Source organism: Hippopotamus amphibius, chromosome 6, assembly GCF_030028045.1.
Source record: "Hippopotamus amphibius kiboko isolate mHipAmp2 chromosome 6, mHipAmp2.hap2, whole genome shotgun sequence".
Taxonomy (NCBI): domain Eukaryota; kingdom Metazoa; phylum Chordata; class Mammalia; order Artiodactyla; family Hippopotamidae; genus Hippopotamus; species Hippopotamus amphibius.
In genome coordinates this window covers 49,023,826-49,040,159 of record NC_080191.1, presented here as the reverse complement: position 1 = coordinate 49,040,159, position 16,334 = coordinate 49,023,826, and the positions used below count along the sequence as shown (strand labels likewise).

The window sequence follows — 16,334 nt, the reverse complement described above, 5'->3', positions numbered from 1 at the left end:
TAAAAATACAAAAACACATTTGGGAAGATTATACACCACCTTCTGGATAATGATTACTTCAGGCGAGGGATCAAGAGATGGTATGAGATGGGGGAAAAAGGAACAGGTTCTATGAGGCCAATTAGTTTTATTTTAAAAAACGAGATCTGGAAAAATATAGCAAAATGTAAACATTAGTTATAGCTGAGGGATGTGTATATGGGAGTTAGTAATATTATCTGTACTCTTCTATAAGTTTGAAATATTTCATGATTTAAGATATTTAAAAGGACTCTAGAAATAATCAAGGTAATAAATTTGGACTTTTCGGAAGAAAGGCATCCTTACTCTAATTTCGAAACTTGGGCTGTTTCTACCCGAGATCTCTCGGTAATCCCTCATGTAATTTTAAGAATGCTTCCATTGTGAAATCTCTTTTTTCTTCCTGTCACTTCCCCTTTCAAAGATATCTGGGTGTCATCTTTTCTCTTTTATCTATATTGTTTTCTTACACTTTTCCTTTTCTTCTCTCAAACTAATTCCAAAATAATTCTAAAAGTAATTCTCCAAGCAATACTACAACCTTGAAATATTTCGTTCCTCATCCTCAAACTGTCACCTCTGGGTCATAAAGACAGAGTGAAGAAATGACACAATTCATAGTGGTCTTTCGTCAGCGTGGGATAACCTGGGGACTCCATTATTTAAACATACATGAGTAGTCACTTTGGCTATAAATAGACAGAAAAACAAACAAACAAAAAAGCAAAATCATGGGTGGTCAGGACAGAGAAGAAAACATGGACAAGACTGTAATAGAATTCAATTCCAAGATCATCTACTGGGACTTAAGATTAGCCATACATAATGTTACATATTATGTTCACAGAATTTTAAATTCTCAAATGAGTAACCTCAGGTGTTTTATGTTAGACAATATCTTAATATTAAAGAAAGAGGCTTTGTTTGACTTGTAGCTTTCTTATTAACTAATCCAAATTACACATATTTTATCTTAGCACAAAATAGATTGAGAACAAGTGAGTAAGGAGTGAATTTAGTTTAAATACTGCAGTTGAGATCACCATTTTAGGATTTATCACAATGAAATCATTTGTTTTAGGTTGAACTGAATTTAAATTAAACTGCTATAAATTAAAGGGCTTCTTAGGTCTTTTCAATGAGATGTGACAATGTCACACTAATGTGAAAACAAATGATCAAAAACTTAATCTTACTTAAAAAAAAAAACAACTCATAGAATGATCTACATCTTAAACCCAACTGCCAAGGTAAGGGAAATGGTCCAGTAAAATGCCAGCACATTCAAGTTAGTCTTTCTTTCACTCTAAATAAAACCTATAATTTTAGACACCACTCTAAAAAAGAAACCTCAATTCACCTTTGTGTACTAACCAGGCAAAAAAAAAAAAAAAAGGAGATACTCACAGTATTTTATTTTAGAGTTTTAGAACTGGAACTGACCCTACAGGTCATCTATAATATGAAAACCTTGATTTCACATATTAATAAACGTCAAAAGCTAGAAACGACTTTTCCAAGAAACTTCCACCAACTGAAGGCAGATCTTAATCTTCAATTTTCTTTTCTCTGCTTCATTTTTCACAAGCTACTACCTAAATTATTATCTAGTGATTATATTATTATTGTTATTATCTCGATCATGAAAGAACTACTTTTCTTTTGCGATCTAGTATTTGAAAAGAAAAATGGAGGGTTTTTTTCTAAGATACAGGAAACAGCAAGTATGTTACAGAATCTGAATCTCAGAAATGCTTCAGCGAAAAAATACCATACCTCCAGCGTGTGGCACTTTCCTCGAATTCTATTACAAAGAAGCTGATAATTCTCCAGCACAACGTTCAGCTCAGATGTCAATTCCTGGCCACCAGAGGGCACTTTTGCAGCTAATAACTTGATGTTGTCCTTGAGAATCTTCACTCTCACCTCCTTCTGCAGCACATCCTCTTTTGCCCTCTGTTCCAAGACAGAATGAACTTGAAAACCAACTCCCCATCTCAATAATCAATTTCTTTCTTTTTCAAAATATAACAAAACTAAAACTAAAGCACCCGGGTGATTCTAATCACCTAACGGTATTATTTAGGTAATCACTAGAGAGTACTTGTCAAATAAGAATGCTAACTATAAATTTTCACTCGTATTCCAATGTACACAGTCCCCATGCAGACGTTTTCATGTAATAACAGCACTATTAACACCTAAGTTATCCTAACTTACATTTACTGACAGGAAGTATTTTCAAAGTCTGTGTCCATCATAAGAATTAAGTGAATTAATTTTAATTGACCACTGGAAGTCTGAGCCTATTAGACTGAAATAAATACATTTTCACAAAAAAATGGAAGTGCACCATGGTAGAAGTATTCTTTAAAAATAATATAAATATATTTTTTTTCTCCTGTAACGTAAATATACCTACCCTTCTGATAATTAACAGCATTTCAAAGATGACAAAATTATACTGGGAAGATCTAATCTAAAAGTAGCTTCTTGCCTGTCTCTCCTTCCGTGCTTAAGATGAAGTCTCATACTCAGGAAAATCAACCCAAAACAGCCTTTCACTTTCTCTTGTAGCTTTCTTTACTATTTAATGGTCTTAAATTTCTCTAGGTTGGGATAAAATAACTAAGTGTAGTGGTTTTTTAAATTCTAATGTTTGTTTGGCAGAATAAAAATAAAATGTTGCCTAATCAAGGATTTTAATCTCTTTGTTCTAAATTTTCATTCCTAGTGACCTTAAAAAAAAAACCACAGAACTACAATGCCAATAGTAATGAGATGGTTCTTAACATGGTAGGCTACCTTTAAAATACCTTATATACTGAATAGTTTTAAAGTTTCAAGGAAAGCTATACTAAAAGAAAAAAAGTGTTTCTGTGAAAATACTACAATAAAAGTCTATTTTATTTACTTTGACTCATATACAATAATCCATTGACAAAATACAATCCTTTTAAAAACTATCTGCACAGAGATTTCTGCTTTTGTTATACTTGTAGGCAAGTTGCAACTCTTATTTTTTAAAAAGTAGCTTTTAAGACACTATCTCCCTTGGCTTTAACACTGAAGGACACTTCAAGCAGTGTTAGAAATGTGGGAATGATGCCCAGTTCTTTTATTATATAAAAAAAAGAAAGCGTGCAAGACTATTGACACAGGAATATAAGTTAACAGGAAATATATCCTGTGACCCAACTGATATTAAATCCCTGGACAACATTCCTACTGCTCCTCTTACCTGCTCCAACAAAATTCTGGTATTCGTGTGTGCCCCACAGATTAACTAGAAGAATACAGCTGGTGAAATAAAGACAAACTCCAACTAAACTGGGAAGTCTCTCTTGTTCCTTACAAAAAATAATTCTTCCCGAAAATTTTTGGAAATAGATAGTGGTGATGGTTGCACAACATTGTGAATATAATTGATGCCACTAAATTTTTGAGTCATTCCCTGTGGCTCACCAAGGTTCTAGTAAGAGATTTTCTCAGGGGCCCTCAGGACTCAACTCATGGGCCAAGTTAACACTGTAGAGTTTCAGCTTCCTATCCCTACTAAAATCATAGCATCTGCCCTTCCTTTTATTTTTTTTTTTTGGTAATTTGAAATCTTACTGTGAAAGATTATATGCACCTATCACGCCTTACAGCTAGGTAGATGATTGATGGACTGATTGACTTTAAAGGGGGGAGGGGAGATATAAAGTCTCTTGACGCTGACTGTCCCAGCCTCACCTTCATTTCCTCCACAGCACTCTCAAGTTCTTCTGGTGACTTGTATTCAAAATCCCTCTCCAGGTAGTCTTCTTCTGCCTGGGTCATCCATTCCTGCATCTCTGCCAAGTCTTTTTTCAGGTTCACCACTTTTTCCTGACTTTCAGACAACCTATTTTTTTGAATAGCAATCTAGGAAGGAAAAGCCATTCACTCAAATAAACAAATCTTAATACATTAAATGTCAACTTCTAATTTCTAATATCTAAAGACATAGTAATATCTCTCCACAAAGAATCTTAGGCTTAAAATTCCCATGAAATTCCCTTTATACATTTTGCGCTGATGCTGTGGAATATAAGCAATAATGAAAATGATAATTATAACTGGGATTTGATATCACATTTTGGACATTCATCTGGAAACATCTATTATAATTTTGAAAATGTGTAACTTTTGACAGAGTAATCCTCAACTGAAGGATTCTAACCTACATCAATAAAAGCATATATTTCAAGGAAATCTACTGTAGCCTTATTTATGAGAAAAAAACCGAAGCAGCCAAAATGTCCTTTTTCTCCTTTTTAACAGGATTTGATAACCTGCTATACTTGTATATTCCACACAAACACAAAAAAGTTACATTAGAAAACAGGTTTGTGTCTGAACCTGGTTCAATAACTTTGTTAACTATTTCAGGAAGCCTAAAAATATCTTTCAGAGAGATCCTCCCTCTAACCACACACTGACTTCTACTGGGGGAAGAAGATCACACCACACAGATCATCCAGGGCTCACTCCACTCTTCAACCTCCCGCTCGAATGAAATCTCGCAGTAGTGGTCACCCTGCCAGGGCTTGCTTGGCTGTGAAACGGATGGTGACGAAAGGGCAGTACAGGAATAGGATGACTCTTGAGACTAAGGGGGAATACTTAGTGGCCCTCCTGTTCCACTCTCCAAACAGGATCACAGCCATAAAAATAGATAGGCACTAAACAGAAGCTTGGATTTCACTGCCCAACACGGTACTCAGAGAACCTACCGCCAGCAATATACACAGCCCTGCTCGCCAAGTCTTGCTGATCAACACTTTAACCTGGAGAGCTTTTTTAAAAAAATACAGATTTCAGGGCCCCGCTTCCCCAAAAGTCCTTTTATTAGTAGTTTCTAAACACTAGTCAGTTATATAATTTTCATGGATCCACAGAAAAGTGAGAAAAATAAAGACACTGTAGCAAACTTCTCAAAAAAAAGGAAGCTCACAATTATCATTAATTATCCTGAGATTATATACTGTCTACATTTTGGCATTAAAATGTTTTCCTTTCATGATATCATGGATATAATAGGCTGTTTTTATTTGTTGATTTTACATGTCTATCCTTTCTTAGAAAAATCAAAACTTGGCAACATTATGTCTCTGCAAAATTTCTTCAACCTTTTACTACTCAATGATATACAATAGTCTAGAACTGCTTTAGATAATTACTCACACAGCACGTGGTTGCCTCCTTGCTGAAGACACAATTTCCCAAGCATTTATTCCCATACTTTGAATCAATAATAATCCACAATTAATTCCATGTTGTCATTTGCATATGTATGTGTATATGTAGATAGATAAATAGATACATACGTCTAAATATCTACATGTGTCTATGCATCTATCTATCTATCTGTCTATCTATTGCCTTCCTTGCTCCTTACTGTCACTTCCAAACCATTTTCCTTATTTACTTCCCCAAAAAACCCAGCTCCTTCAAGCACGTCATCAAATTATAGCACATTTAGAGGAGTTTGAATTTGACTAGAATGTAAGATGATATTATGAACTCATTTTCTTAAGTGTGACAAAGATATTGCAGTTTTGTAGAAGACTGTCCTCATTCATGGAAGAAGCATGCTGAAGTATTTAGGAATGAAGTGTCATAATATTTTCGACTTGCTGTCAAAACTACATATTTATTTAGCAAAAGAAAAAAAAGGTATACGTGTGTGTGTGTGTGTGTGTGTGTGTGTGTGAAGAGAGGGGGAGAGAGAGAAAAGACAAATGTGGTAAAACATTAACAACTGGCAAATTTAGGAATGGTTTATGGCTGTTCTCTCAATCACTATTTCAACTTTTCTTTAAATTTCAACTTGTTCAAAATAAGGAACTTGGGGGAAAACAAAATAAAATACTCAGGGATGCAAATATAAAATTTTCCTGTATAAACATTAAACAAAAATCATTGTATTAAGAGATATGTACTATCTACACAACTGTCTGTGGGGTGTTCCTGAATTTCACATTATCTCCTCTTGCTTTTTACCCCTTTCTCACCCACCGCAGCTGTATGCAGCCTCTCTGTTATTTCACTAACAAACAGAAGCAATCAGAAGAGAACAACATCATATTCCTTCTGTACCCACAAGTGCCTTCCTTTCATTAACAGAGGGACTATGTGAAAAACAATTCTTTCCCTTAGAGGGTGGACCTCCTCCCCTCTTGCCTAATCAGAGACTTTGCTTCAGCAATTATATTCTCTCCAGCTCTTCTGTACCACTTTCTCTTTCTAAGTGAAGTCCTTTTCGGCATGCAAACTTCCAGTAATACCCCTTATTTTTAAAAATTACAGAAATAGCTCTTCGGATCCTACACCCCCTTCCAGCACTTACCCCATTTCTCTACTCCCTTGAATAGAGAAATTCTCAAAATTGGTTACACTTGCCCCAGTACCTCATCTGCTTTCCTCTCTTCAACATTCTCCAGTGTGACTTTCTTGCCCACCACTCCACTGGAACCACTTTTCTCAAGGTCAATAAAAGTGATCACCTTGTCAAATCTAAAGCCTGCTTTCCAGTTCTGATTGCCCTCAGCAGTCCCCAGTACTGAGCACTGTGAAAAGCTTTCTACACCCAGCCACTGGGCTTCACACTCTCCTGGCATTTCCCCTCTAGCTGACCTTTCTTTCTTAGCATTCTTGGCCACTGATAAGTGCTAGAGACCCCATATGCATGACTCATAATCTTGAATTTAATCCTTCCAGTACAGAAACCATCACTTAACCCGCTCTCACAGAAGCTTCTCCTTGAGTCGCCACCATTTCAGTAAATTGTGGCACCACAATTTACCTAACATTTCCCCTGACCTCCACCACTATCTCCCTAGTCCAAGGGGCCATCCTCTCTCTCCAAGACCGCAATAACCTTTAAGTATTCGCCCCATTTTTATTCTTGCTTTCCCAGAGCAAATTATCTACATGGAATCCAGAATGATCTTAAAAGATCTATCACATGTCAATTCCTTGCTCAAAACACTCTGCTTTCTATGTAAAATCATACTTGAAATAAAATTCAAAATCTATATTTCAAAGGCCATATACAATCCATCTCCACCTACCTTCTGACCTCAAATCTTCCCATTCTCCAACCTGCTAACTCCTCCATTCATTCTATTCCAGTTACAACAGATTTCTTGTTCTTTATTGAACATATCAAGCTCATTCCCACCCAGGGGCCAAAGGTACAATAATACCCTCCCTTCATTAAAAAAAAATGACCCAATTCATTCCCCAACCTGCCACCCACGCTGTAGTTATTCAAGATCATTGTTTTTCAAACTGGATGGGCTATAAGATCAGTTTACTCAGTCAAGAGAAGTCACTAACTACCTGTTGAAAATCACAGGCAGTAAAGTTGAAAAACTCACCTCTTTGCTATATTTCTCCAGCTGTGTTTGGTAGTCAACTAGCTTTGTTTGCATCCAGGTTTTGATTCCAGCAACTGGACAGCTTCGAAGGTTAGCCTCTATTTCTTTCATGTCTTTGAGAGATGATTCGATTGTTTCTATTTCATTAACAAATGCCTGAACACATAAAATAAGTCCTTGCTGAGTTCATGCCTATATAAGTGGATACCATTACTATAGTCTGTCTGCCTGCATTCCTGCAAATACTTTAAGAACAGACTGCTTGGAAGTCGGGACTTTTAACTACCTAAGAAATACTGTGTCTTAAGAAATTCATTTCACCTGGGTGTTTCATACAGCCATCTTCCAAATTAGACTGGAAATACTTGACTCTCAGCAGGGAATAGTACTTTTAATTAATTTAGAGAAGTCTAATGATTTCACCATATATAAAATGCAAGAAGTATTACTGGCAAACTTCATTTTTAAAATATGTTCTTAAAACCTCACCATGTAACACAATAAGAGCCATATACAATTGGTAATTATGAAACTAGGATTGTCACTGTAACACAAAACAGCAGTTACTAATGAACTAAAATTGCTCTTGTGTTCTCCATCCAAAATCTAATCTGAAAAAGAATAGACACATGTTTATGTATAACTCAATCCCTTTGCTGTACATCTGAAATGAACACAACATTCTTAATCAACTATGCTCCAATATAAAATAAAATTTTTTTAAAAATTCTATCACCATGGCCAAAAATAGAAATATGAAAAATCATTCTTCGACTAGTCATAAAGTCAAAAAAAAAGGTTTATGATGAAAGACATTTTATCTAGGTTTACTGTCATGCCATATTCTTACAATTTTAATAACAACAGCAAATAATAAAGAAGAATAAGAAAATGTTATTTAGTACAGTATGTTCCCTAGATCAGCAGAACTCACAGAGCACTGGTCAAGCTGTCTTTGTAGCCCTTCGGCATCTCCTTGGACAGCCTGCTCTTTCATTAAGAAGTCTTTCACACCATCCATCCACTTCTCAATGACTTTCGAATCAGTCTAAATCAAACACAATAACAAAGGGGGATATTACTCAGTGACATTCAACCTACTATATCCCACGATCTATTGCTACTGGAAAAAAAGGCAACTCTTCAAAACTTCGATAGCATCATTTTCATTTATTTTATTTCTTTTTTTTTTTAACTTCCAACGTTGAAAATAATTATTTTCTTCATTGTTGCCAAAAATCCTCATGAGATGATATCTTGGTGATCGTTCTAAAAATTTCAAAACAATCTCCAATGAGCAAAGTTATTTTGCTTAATGTGAGCAATATCTATGATTAAAAATTCAAATTAAAGGGAAAAAAATGTTTTAGGTATAATCAGCTTAAAAATCATTCATTCTCATATAATTTAGAACAATTCTCTCCTTAAGTTAGCAACACAAAGCAGGACTAAATAAACAGCACAGTGGAGGGAATACAATAGATTGTTTTTAGTTCTGTGTTTGGGTGCCTTGTTATCTAAGAACCCAGTATGGTCCACTACCCAGCTCCATTCTTTCATCCAGCATTTACTAAGCACCCACTGTAATCCAGCTACTGTGTGTGGTGCTGGGGGGAATAAGAAAGGGAACATTTTGCAGAAAGAATGAGACTTCAGAGAGGTAGTAACATTGGAACTGGATCTTAAAGAATGCAATAATTAGGTCCAACTTGAGCTCCGAAACTAAAGTGATTGTCATTTCTTTCCAAGGTCCACCATTCATCATTGGTCAGCCTGACCTGTTACTTTCACTTACATTGAGCTGAATTTGTTTGCTTGTACCTTCCTCAATTACTTGTTTCTCGCTCCTCCCTGGGAATGGAAATACATTAACTATCTTATTCAAAAATAATCTTCAGATTGGAAGGCAGCCACTATGTCTTTGCTTAGTCTTTTAGTGGTTAAACACTGCCAATTCTTTCTGTGATGTCTCTAGGACATGATACCCAGATATTGTACTCAACACTCTGATCAGCATGCTCTGGAAATTACATCAACTTTTTAATGTACTACAAATACGCCACCGAGAACCAAGTACTCTTATTCTTAAAATGTTGGAATGAATGACAAAAATGGAACCTAACTGGTATTTCATATGTGAATATTACTCTCAGAAAATGCAATCTAAACTTTTTTTTCAGTTTCATTTTTCTTATTGTAGGGTTGGGTTTTGCTGCCTTTAGTATTTTTATTTCTTTATAGATAATGTCATGGTTAGCTAAAACTCCAAAATTCCCACAACTACCTCAAAAGTACATTTTCCCTATCCCATATTGTTTGACTTCTGTAATAAATTCAGAACTTGATATTTATAAATATTAAATTTTGCCTTGTTATGTTAACGATACTAGTTAACACTATAACAATAAAAAGCCAACAGAATGATCTGAATTTTTAGTCTCCTCATTTTCTTATCAGCTATGCCTCCCAGCTTTCTCTTATGTGCAAATCTGACAGTGAGGTATTCTTTTTCTGTTGCGTTTTTTGGGTTGAGTTTTGGATTTTTTCTCAGGTGAAAAATAAGGCCAATTACAGTGCCTACCTGAGCATTCGCCCACAAGGACACCATCCCATTCATTAACCAACACACTTAAGGCTTAGTTTTCAAAACATGGGAATCAACATAATACTAGCATCTAGGTAGCTTTCCACTTCCTTCTTATAAGGTTATAAGAGATTTTCTCAAATACTTTACTGAAATCAAGCTTTACCCAAAATAGTAGCATTATTTGACCTGAATGAGCACATGTGAAATGTGAGACTATGAATCTGTATATCTAATAACCAAGTATCCCTCCTTCAAAAAATAAATAAAAGCAAGCAGTACTTAAAGGAAATGAGTCTGTATTAGGCCACAGATCAAGATGGTGGAGTAGGAGGACATGCGCTCACTCCCTCTTGCAAGAGCATCGGAATTACAACTAACTGCTGAACAATCATCAACAGAAAGACACTGGAACTCACCAAAAAAGACACCCCACATCCAGAGACAAAAGAGAAACCACAATGAGATAGAAGTAGGGGCCCAACAGCGTTAAAATCAAATCCCATAAATGCTGGGTGGGTGACTCACAAACTGGAGAACAGTTATACTGCAGAAGTCCACCCACTAAAGTGAGGGTTCTGAGCCCCACATCAGGCTCCCCAACCTGGGGGTCCAGCAATGGGAGGAGGAATCCCCAGAGAATCAGAATTTGAAAGCCAGTGGGATTTGATTGCAGTACCTCCACAGGACTGGCAGAAACAGACTTGACTCTTGGAAGGCACACAAAAAAGTATGCTCACTGGGACCCAGGGGGAAGGAGCAGTGACCCCATAGGAGACTGAACCAGACCTACCTGCTGGTGTTGGAGGTTGCCTGCAGAGGTGGGGGGCAGCTGTGGCTCACCGAGGAGACAGGGGCACTGGTGGCAGGGGTTCTGGGAAGTGCTCACTAGCATGAGCCCTCCCAGAGTCCACCATTAACCCCGCCAAAGAGCCTGTAAGCTCCAGTGATGGGTAGCCTCAGGCCAAATAACCGACAAGGTGGGAACACAGCCCCACCCATTGGCAGAGAAGCTGATTAAAGTGTCACTGAGCTCCGCCCACCAAATCACATTAAAGTTTTAATGAGCTCCTCCCACCCAGCCCAACCCACCATCAGTCCCTCCCATCAGGAAGCATCCACAAGCCTCCTAGATGGCTTCCTCCACAAGAGGGCAGACAGCAGTATCAAGCAGTATTAGCAGTATTTCATCTTGTGGAACTGAAAACCACAGCCACAGAAAGATAGAGAAAATGAAAAGGCAGAAGACTTTGTACCAGATAAAGGGACAAGATAAAATACCAGAAAAGCAACTAAATGAAGAGGAGATAGGCACTCTTCCAGAAAAAGAATTCAGAATAACGATGGTGAAGATGACCCAGGACTTTGAAAAAAGACTGGATGCAAAGATCAAAAAGTTGCAAGAAAAGTTTACCAAAGACCTAGAAGAATTAAAGAACAAACAAACAGATATCTGCAACACAATAACTGAAATGAAAAATACACTAGAAGGAACCAATAGCAGATTAACTGAGGCAGAAGGGCAAACAAGTGACCTGGAAGACAGAATGGTGATAATCACTGATGTGGAAAAGAATAAGGAAAAAAGAATGAAAAGAACTGAAGACAGCCTAAGAGGCCTCTGGGACAATGTTAAACACACCAACATTTGCATTATAGGGGTCCCAGAAGGAGAAGAGAGAGAGAAAGGACCCGAGAAAATATTGGAAGAGATTATAGTTGAAAACTTCCCTACCATGGGAAAGGAAATAGCTACCCAAGTCCAGGAAGCGCAGAGAGTCCCAGGTGGGATAAACCCAAGGAGACACATGCCAAGACATATAGTAGTCAAACTGACAAAAATTAAACAGAGAGAAAAGTTATTAAAAGCAACAAGGGAAAAATGACAAATAACATACGAGGGAACTCCCATAAGGTTAATGGCTGATTTCTCAGCAGAAACTCTGCAAGCCAGAAGGGAGTGGCATGATATATTTAAAGAGATGAAAGGGAAGAACCTACAGCCAAGAATACTCTACCCAGCAAGGATCTCATTCAGATTTGACAGAGACATCAAAAGCTTTACAGACAAGCAACAGCTAAGAGAATTCAGCACCACCAAACCAGCCCTACAACAAATGCTAAAGGAACTTCTCTAAGCAGGAAACAGAAGAGAAGGACCTACAAAAACAAAAACAAAACAATTAAGAAAATGGTAATAGGAAACATACATATCGACAATTACCTTGAATGTAAATGGACTAACTGCAACAACCAAAAGACACAGACTGGCTGAATGGATACAAAAACAAGACCCATATATATGCTGTCTCCAAGAGACCCACTTCAGACCTAGGGACACATACAGACGGAAAGTGAGGGGATGGAAAAAGATATTCCATGCAAATGGAAATCAAAAGAAAGCTGGAGTAGTGATACTCATATCAGATAAAATAGACTTCAAAATAAAAAATGTTACAAGAGACAAGAAAGGACACTACATAAAGATTGAAGGGTCAATCCAAGAAGAAGAGATAACAATTATAAATATATATGCCCCCAATATAGGAGCACCTCAATACAAAAGGCAAATGCTAACAACTATGAAAGAGGAAATCGACAGTAACACAATCATAGTGGGGGACTTTAACACCCCACTTACACCAATGGACAGATCATCCACACAGAAAATTAATAAGGAAACACAAGCCTTAAATGACACAATAAAGCAGCTTGATTTAATGGATATCTATAGGACATTACATCCAAAAACAGCAGTTACACATTCTTCTCAAGTGCACATGGAACATTCTCCAGGATAGATCACATTTTGGGTCACAAATCAAGCCCTGGTAAATTTAAGAAAATTGAAACCATATCAAGCACCTTTTCCAACCACAATGCTATGAGATTAGAAATCAATTACAGGAAAATAAACTGTAAAAAACACAAACACATGGAGGCTAAACAGTATGATACTAAATAACCAAGAGATTATTGAAGAAATCAAAGAGGAAATCCAAAAATACCTAGAGACAAATGACAATGAAAACACAATGATCCAAAACCTATGGGATGCAGCAAAGGCAGTTCTAAGAGGGAAATTTATAGCAATACAATCCTACCTCAAGAAACTAGAAAAATCCCAAATAAACAATCTAACCTTACACCTAAAGAAACTAGAGAAAGAAGCGCAAACAAAACCCAAAGTTAGTAGACAAACTGGGACAGCTGTAGAGACATGGATGGACCTAGAGACTGTCATACAAAGTGAAATGAATCAGAAAGAGAAAAACAAATATCGTATATTAACACACATATGTGGACTATAGAAAAATGGTACAACACGAGGTTGGGGGATGGGGGGCAAAGGGGAAGCTGGGACAAAGTGAGAGAGTAGCATAGACATATATATACTACAAATTGTAAAATAGATAGCTAGTGGGAAGTTGCTGTATAACAAAGGGAAATCAACTAGATGACGGGTGATGCCTTAGAGCGCTGGGACAGGGAGGGTGGGGGGGAGTCGAGGGAGCGAGGGAATATGGGGATATGTGTATAAATACAGGTGATTGACTTTGGTGTACCTCAAAAACTGGTACAAGAGCGTAAAGCAATTATATTCCAATACAGAGCCTAAAAAAAAAATGGTATAAATCAACCAGTATTCAAGGCAGAAATAGAGACACAGATGTAGAGAGCAAACACATGGACACCAAGTGGGTAAAGTCAGGAGGGTTGGAGGGGAATGAATTGGGAGATTGGGATACCAAATTGTACACTCTAAATATATGCTGTTTATTGTCTGTTAACTGTATCTCAATAAAAGTTCTAAAAAAAAAAAAAAAGAAAAGAAATATAAAAGGGGGGACAAAAGTAAGAGAAAATAAATAAATAAATAAATAAAGGAAATGAGTCTGGACAGGGCTTATGAGTCGTATCTCTGCTGATTCCTGGTGACCACCACGTTCTTTCCTAAGCCCATATAAGATCTCTGGTTGGTCATTTATCTACAGCTTTGTCAGGAACTGACATCAAGCTTACTTCAGATCTTTAGCTTCTAGAAAATAATGTTTCCCCTTATTTAGGACATTCACCCATCTCCATTTTTTCAGGTAATTTTCTCACAAGTCACATAATGCAACCTTGAGATCATGAGTAAAATCCCACACTACTCCGGATATAGGTTAGGCATCTAGAGGATCGTGTCGTTGTTCCATCTAATTCACAATTCAGGCTCTAATGCACTCTCAATAATGACCATTCTCCACTTTCTAGTTTGTAGGGTCATTCTCTGATGAAAATGGGAAGCAAAAAGTGCTTATATGGCTGGGCCTTTCTGTCTCCTCTGTTCATATTACACCATCCTGTGCAAGCACTTCCTCGTTCCCCTTCTCCCAAGCACAGCTTTGAAAGCTCTTTCAGTCACACCCTGCAGTCTCCCCAAGCTTCCTCTCCCGCTTTTCTTCAGCCTGCCTGTCACTATTCTCATACATCCACACTACTCTTATACATTTTCAATCGATGACATATCCCTTCTTCTAGGTTTGCTCCCGAATTCTCAGATCTTATCCTGGAAGATGGCTGAGGAAGACATGATCAGGGCAGGATGGAGTATGTAAAAGATAAAACTGCAAAAACAGAGCAAGAACGAATGCATCTATAGAGTTCACGAAGGGCCTTTTTTAACTGTCCATTTAACTTGTCACCACTTCTTGCACTGTTAATCTCCAGTCTGAGCTTTTTAAGAATTCAAGGCAGCATTACTGCTGTGTAACTGGCAAATTCATTAAATCTACTCTGAAATAAAGAAAAGCAATAGTCTCCTGGGCCAACAATTTTGAACATTACATGGAAGCATTGTATTCCAAGGTTTTAACCACACTCAGCCTTGACTGAAGCAAGCAGCCTCAATGACCCCCGTCGCTGGCACAGGAGAGGAGGTTTTGCGGTGTCAACCCCCTTCCTCCCTCCTTCAGACACACACGGACCCGTGTGAGCACACACAATGCACACACACCTGCTCCTCCCCTTACAGTGACACATGAGAAAAAAAGAGAGAGAAGCAACAGACACAGACAAGCCACACAGGCCAACTGATCGTCCCAATAGGAACAAAGGGAACAGAGAGGAATCCGAAAAGCTGTTTTCACAACTAAAAATCCTGCAGGTAGTCCTGACCACACTGAGTTTTCTCAGACAGGCAGTGTGCCCCATGAAAAGAAAGACCAAGGTCTGAATACCTAGCTCAGCACCTTACCAGCCACGAGGGCTTGAGAAACTAATTTCTCAATTTCTCTTCTAGGAGCTTCTACAGCTCACCTGTAAAACAGGAAGAACAACAACTACCTCACTTGATTGGCTTGAAAAACAGAGATGGTTTGGACAGGGCCTGGTACAGAGCAGGTATGCAGTAGATGGTAGCTGTTATTACTCAGCTCTGCAAAATCAAGTGCTTTATTACCAAGACTCACCCCGTAAAAGAGTTACCACTTCAAGCTCTAGTGTCTGTTCCCAACAGACACTTCACAGGAATGAGTAGCCAGGGTGAGTACATATTTGCATAAGCATCAGTTTAATGTGTTTAATCGCTGCCAGCATTAATGCTTGTTCCACCACATAACTGCTCAAACGTGACTGAGAGGGCTCCTGCATAATTATGGTAGTTCTGACTAGACCCGGCTGAATTCAGCTCAGCAGAAGGAAGCAAAGTACACGAGGAAAGGCCCAAACTCTAGAGATGCCTGATAGCAGCAGCTTCACAAGGCATCCCTACCCTGTGGCCACACCATGTGGGCAAGGTTATCAGGGCACTAAGGTCACTACTAACAGCCACTTGTGTTCAGGTAAATGTAGGGGATAGAGAGCTCTGCTCTGCCCTCCAGTATCTCCTCTTTCCCTAGAAGGAAAATATTTGTCTCAATCCACTTGTAGCAGATGTTTCCTGTGCTTTTAAAAAATACCAGAATTGGCTCATCTTTAAGTCAATTGTACAGCAAAGAGGTTACAAAGAAAGTGAAAGAGCTCGCATGAAGAGTGTTTCTCTGTCCATTTAAAAGTGCATCAGCTGATGCACTTACGAGTTTCTAATGTACAATAATGAGTATTTAATTTTTTCACCATCTACATTCACTTGCAGAATGAATATAGAAATAGACAGAGATATATAGAGATATTTAAATTGGGTAATTTCTAAAGTTCTATCTACTTTGGGGGACTTCAGTTCTTTTAAAGCAATACTAAAATAAAAAATACTAGAAAATTTCTACAATAAATGTCTGTTATTATTTCACACGCGAGAACAAACTGCAAGTACTAATATCGGGTAACCATTTCCCATTCCT

The 16,334-nt window shown here is 37.7% G+C and overlaps 1 protein-coding gene across 10 annotated transcripts in view; it reads right to left on the bottom strand.

The window, feature by feature from the left end:
* The window catches only part of UTRN (utrophin), a 501,139-nt gene that overhangs the window by 321,176 nt on the left and 163,629 nt on the right, over positions 1-16,334 (bottom strand). For all 10 annotated transcript variants that reach the window (XM_057739402.1, XM_057739404.1, XM_057739406.1 and 7 more), the window contains 4 exons: positions 8,362-8,475; positions 7,428-7,583; positions 3,757-3,927; positions 1,798-1,977 (listed from right to left, as the gene is read on the bottom strand). In XM_057739402.1, coding sequence (XP_057595385.1) covers positions 1,798-1,977; positions 3,757-3,927; positions 7,428-7,583; positions 8,362-8,475 — 621 coding nt within the window. The remainder of the gene's footprint in view (positions 1-1,797; positions 1,978-3,756; positions 3,928-7,427; positions 7,584-8,361; positions 8,476-16,334) is intronic.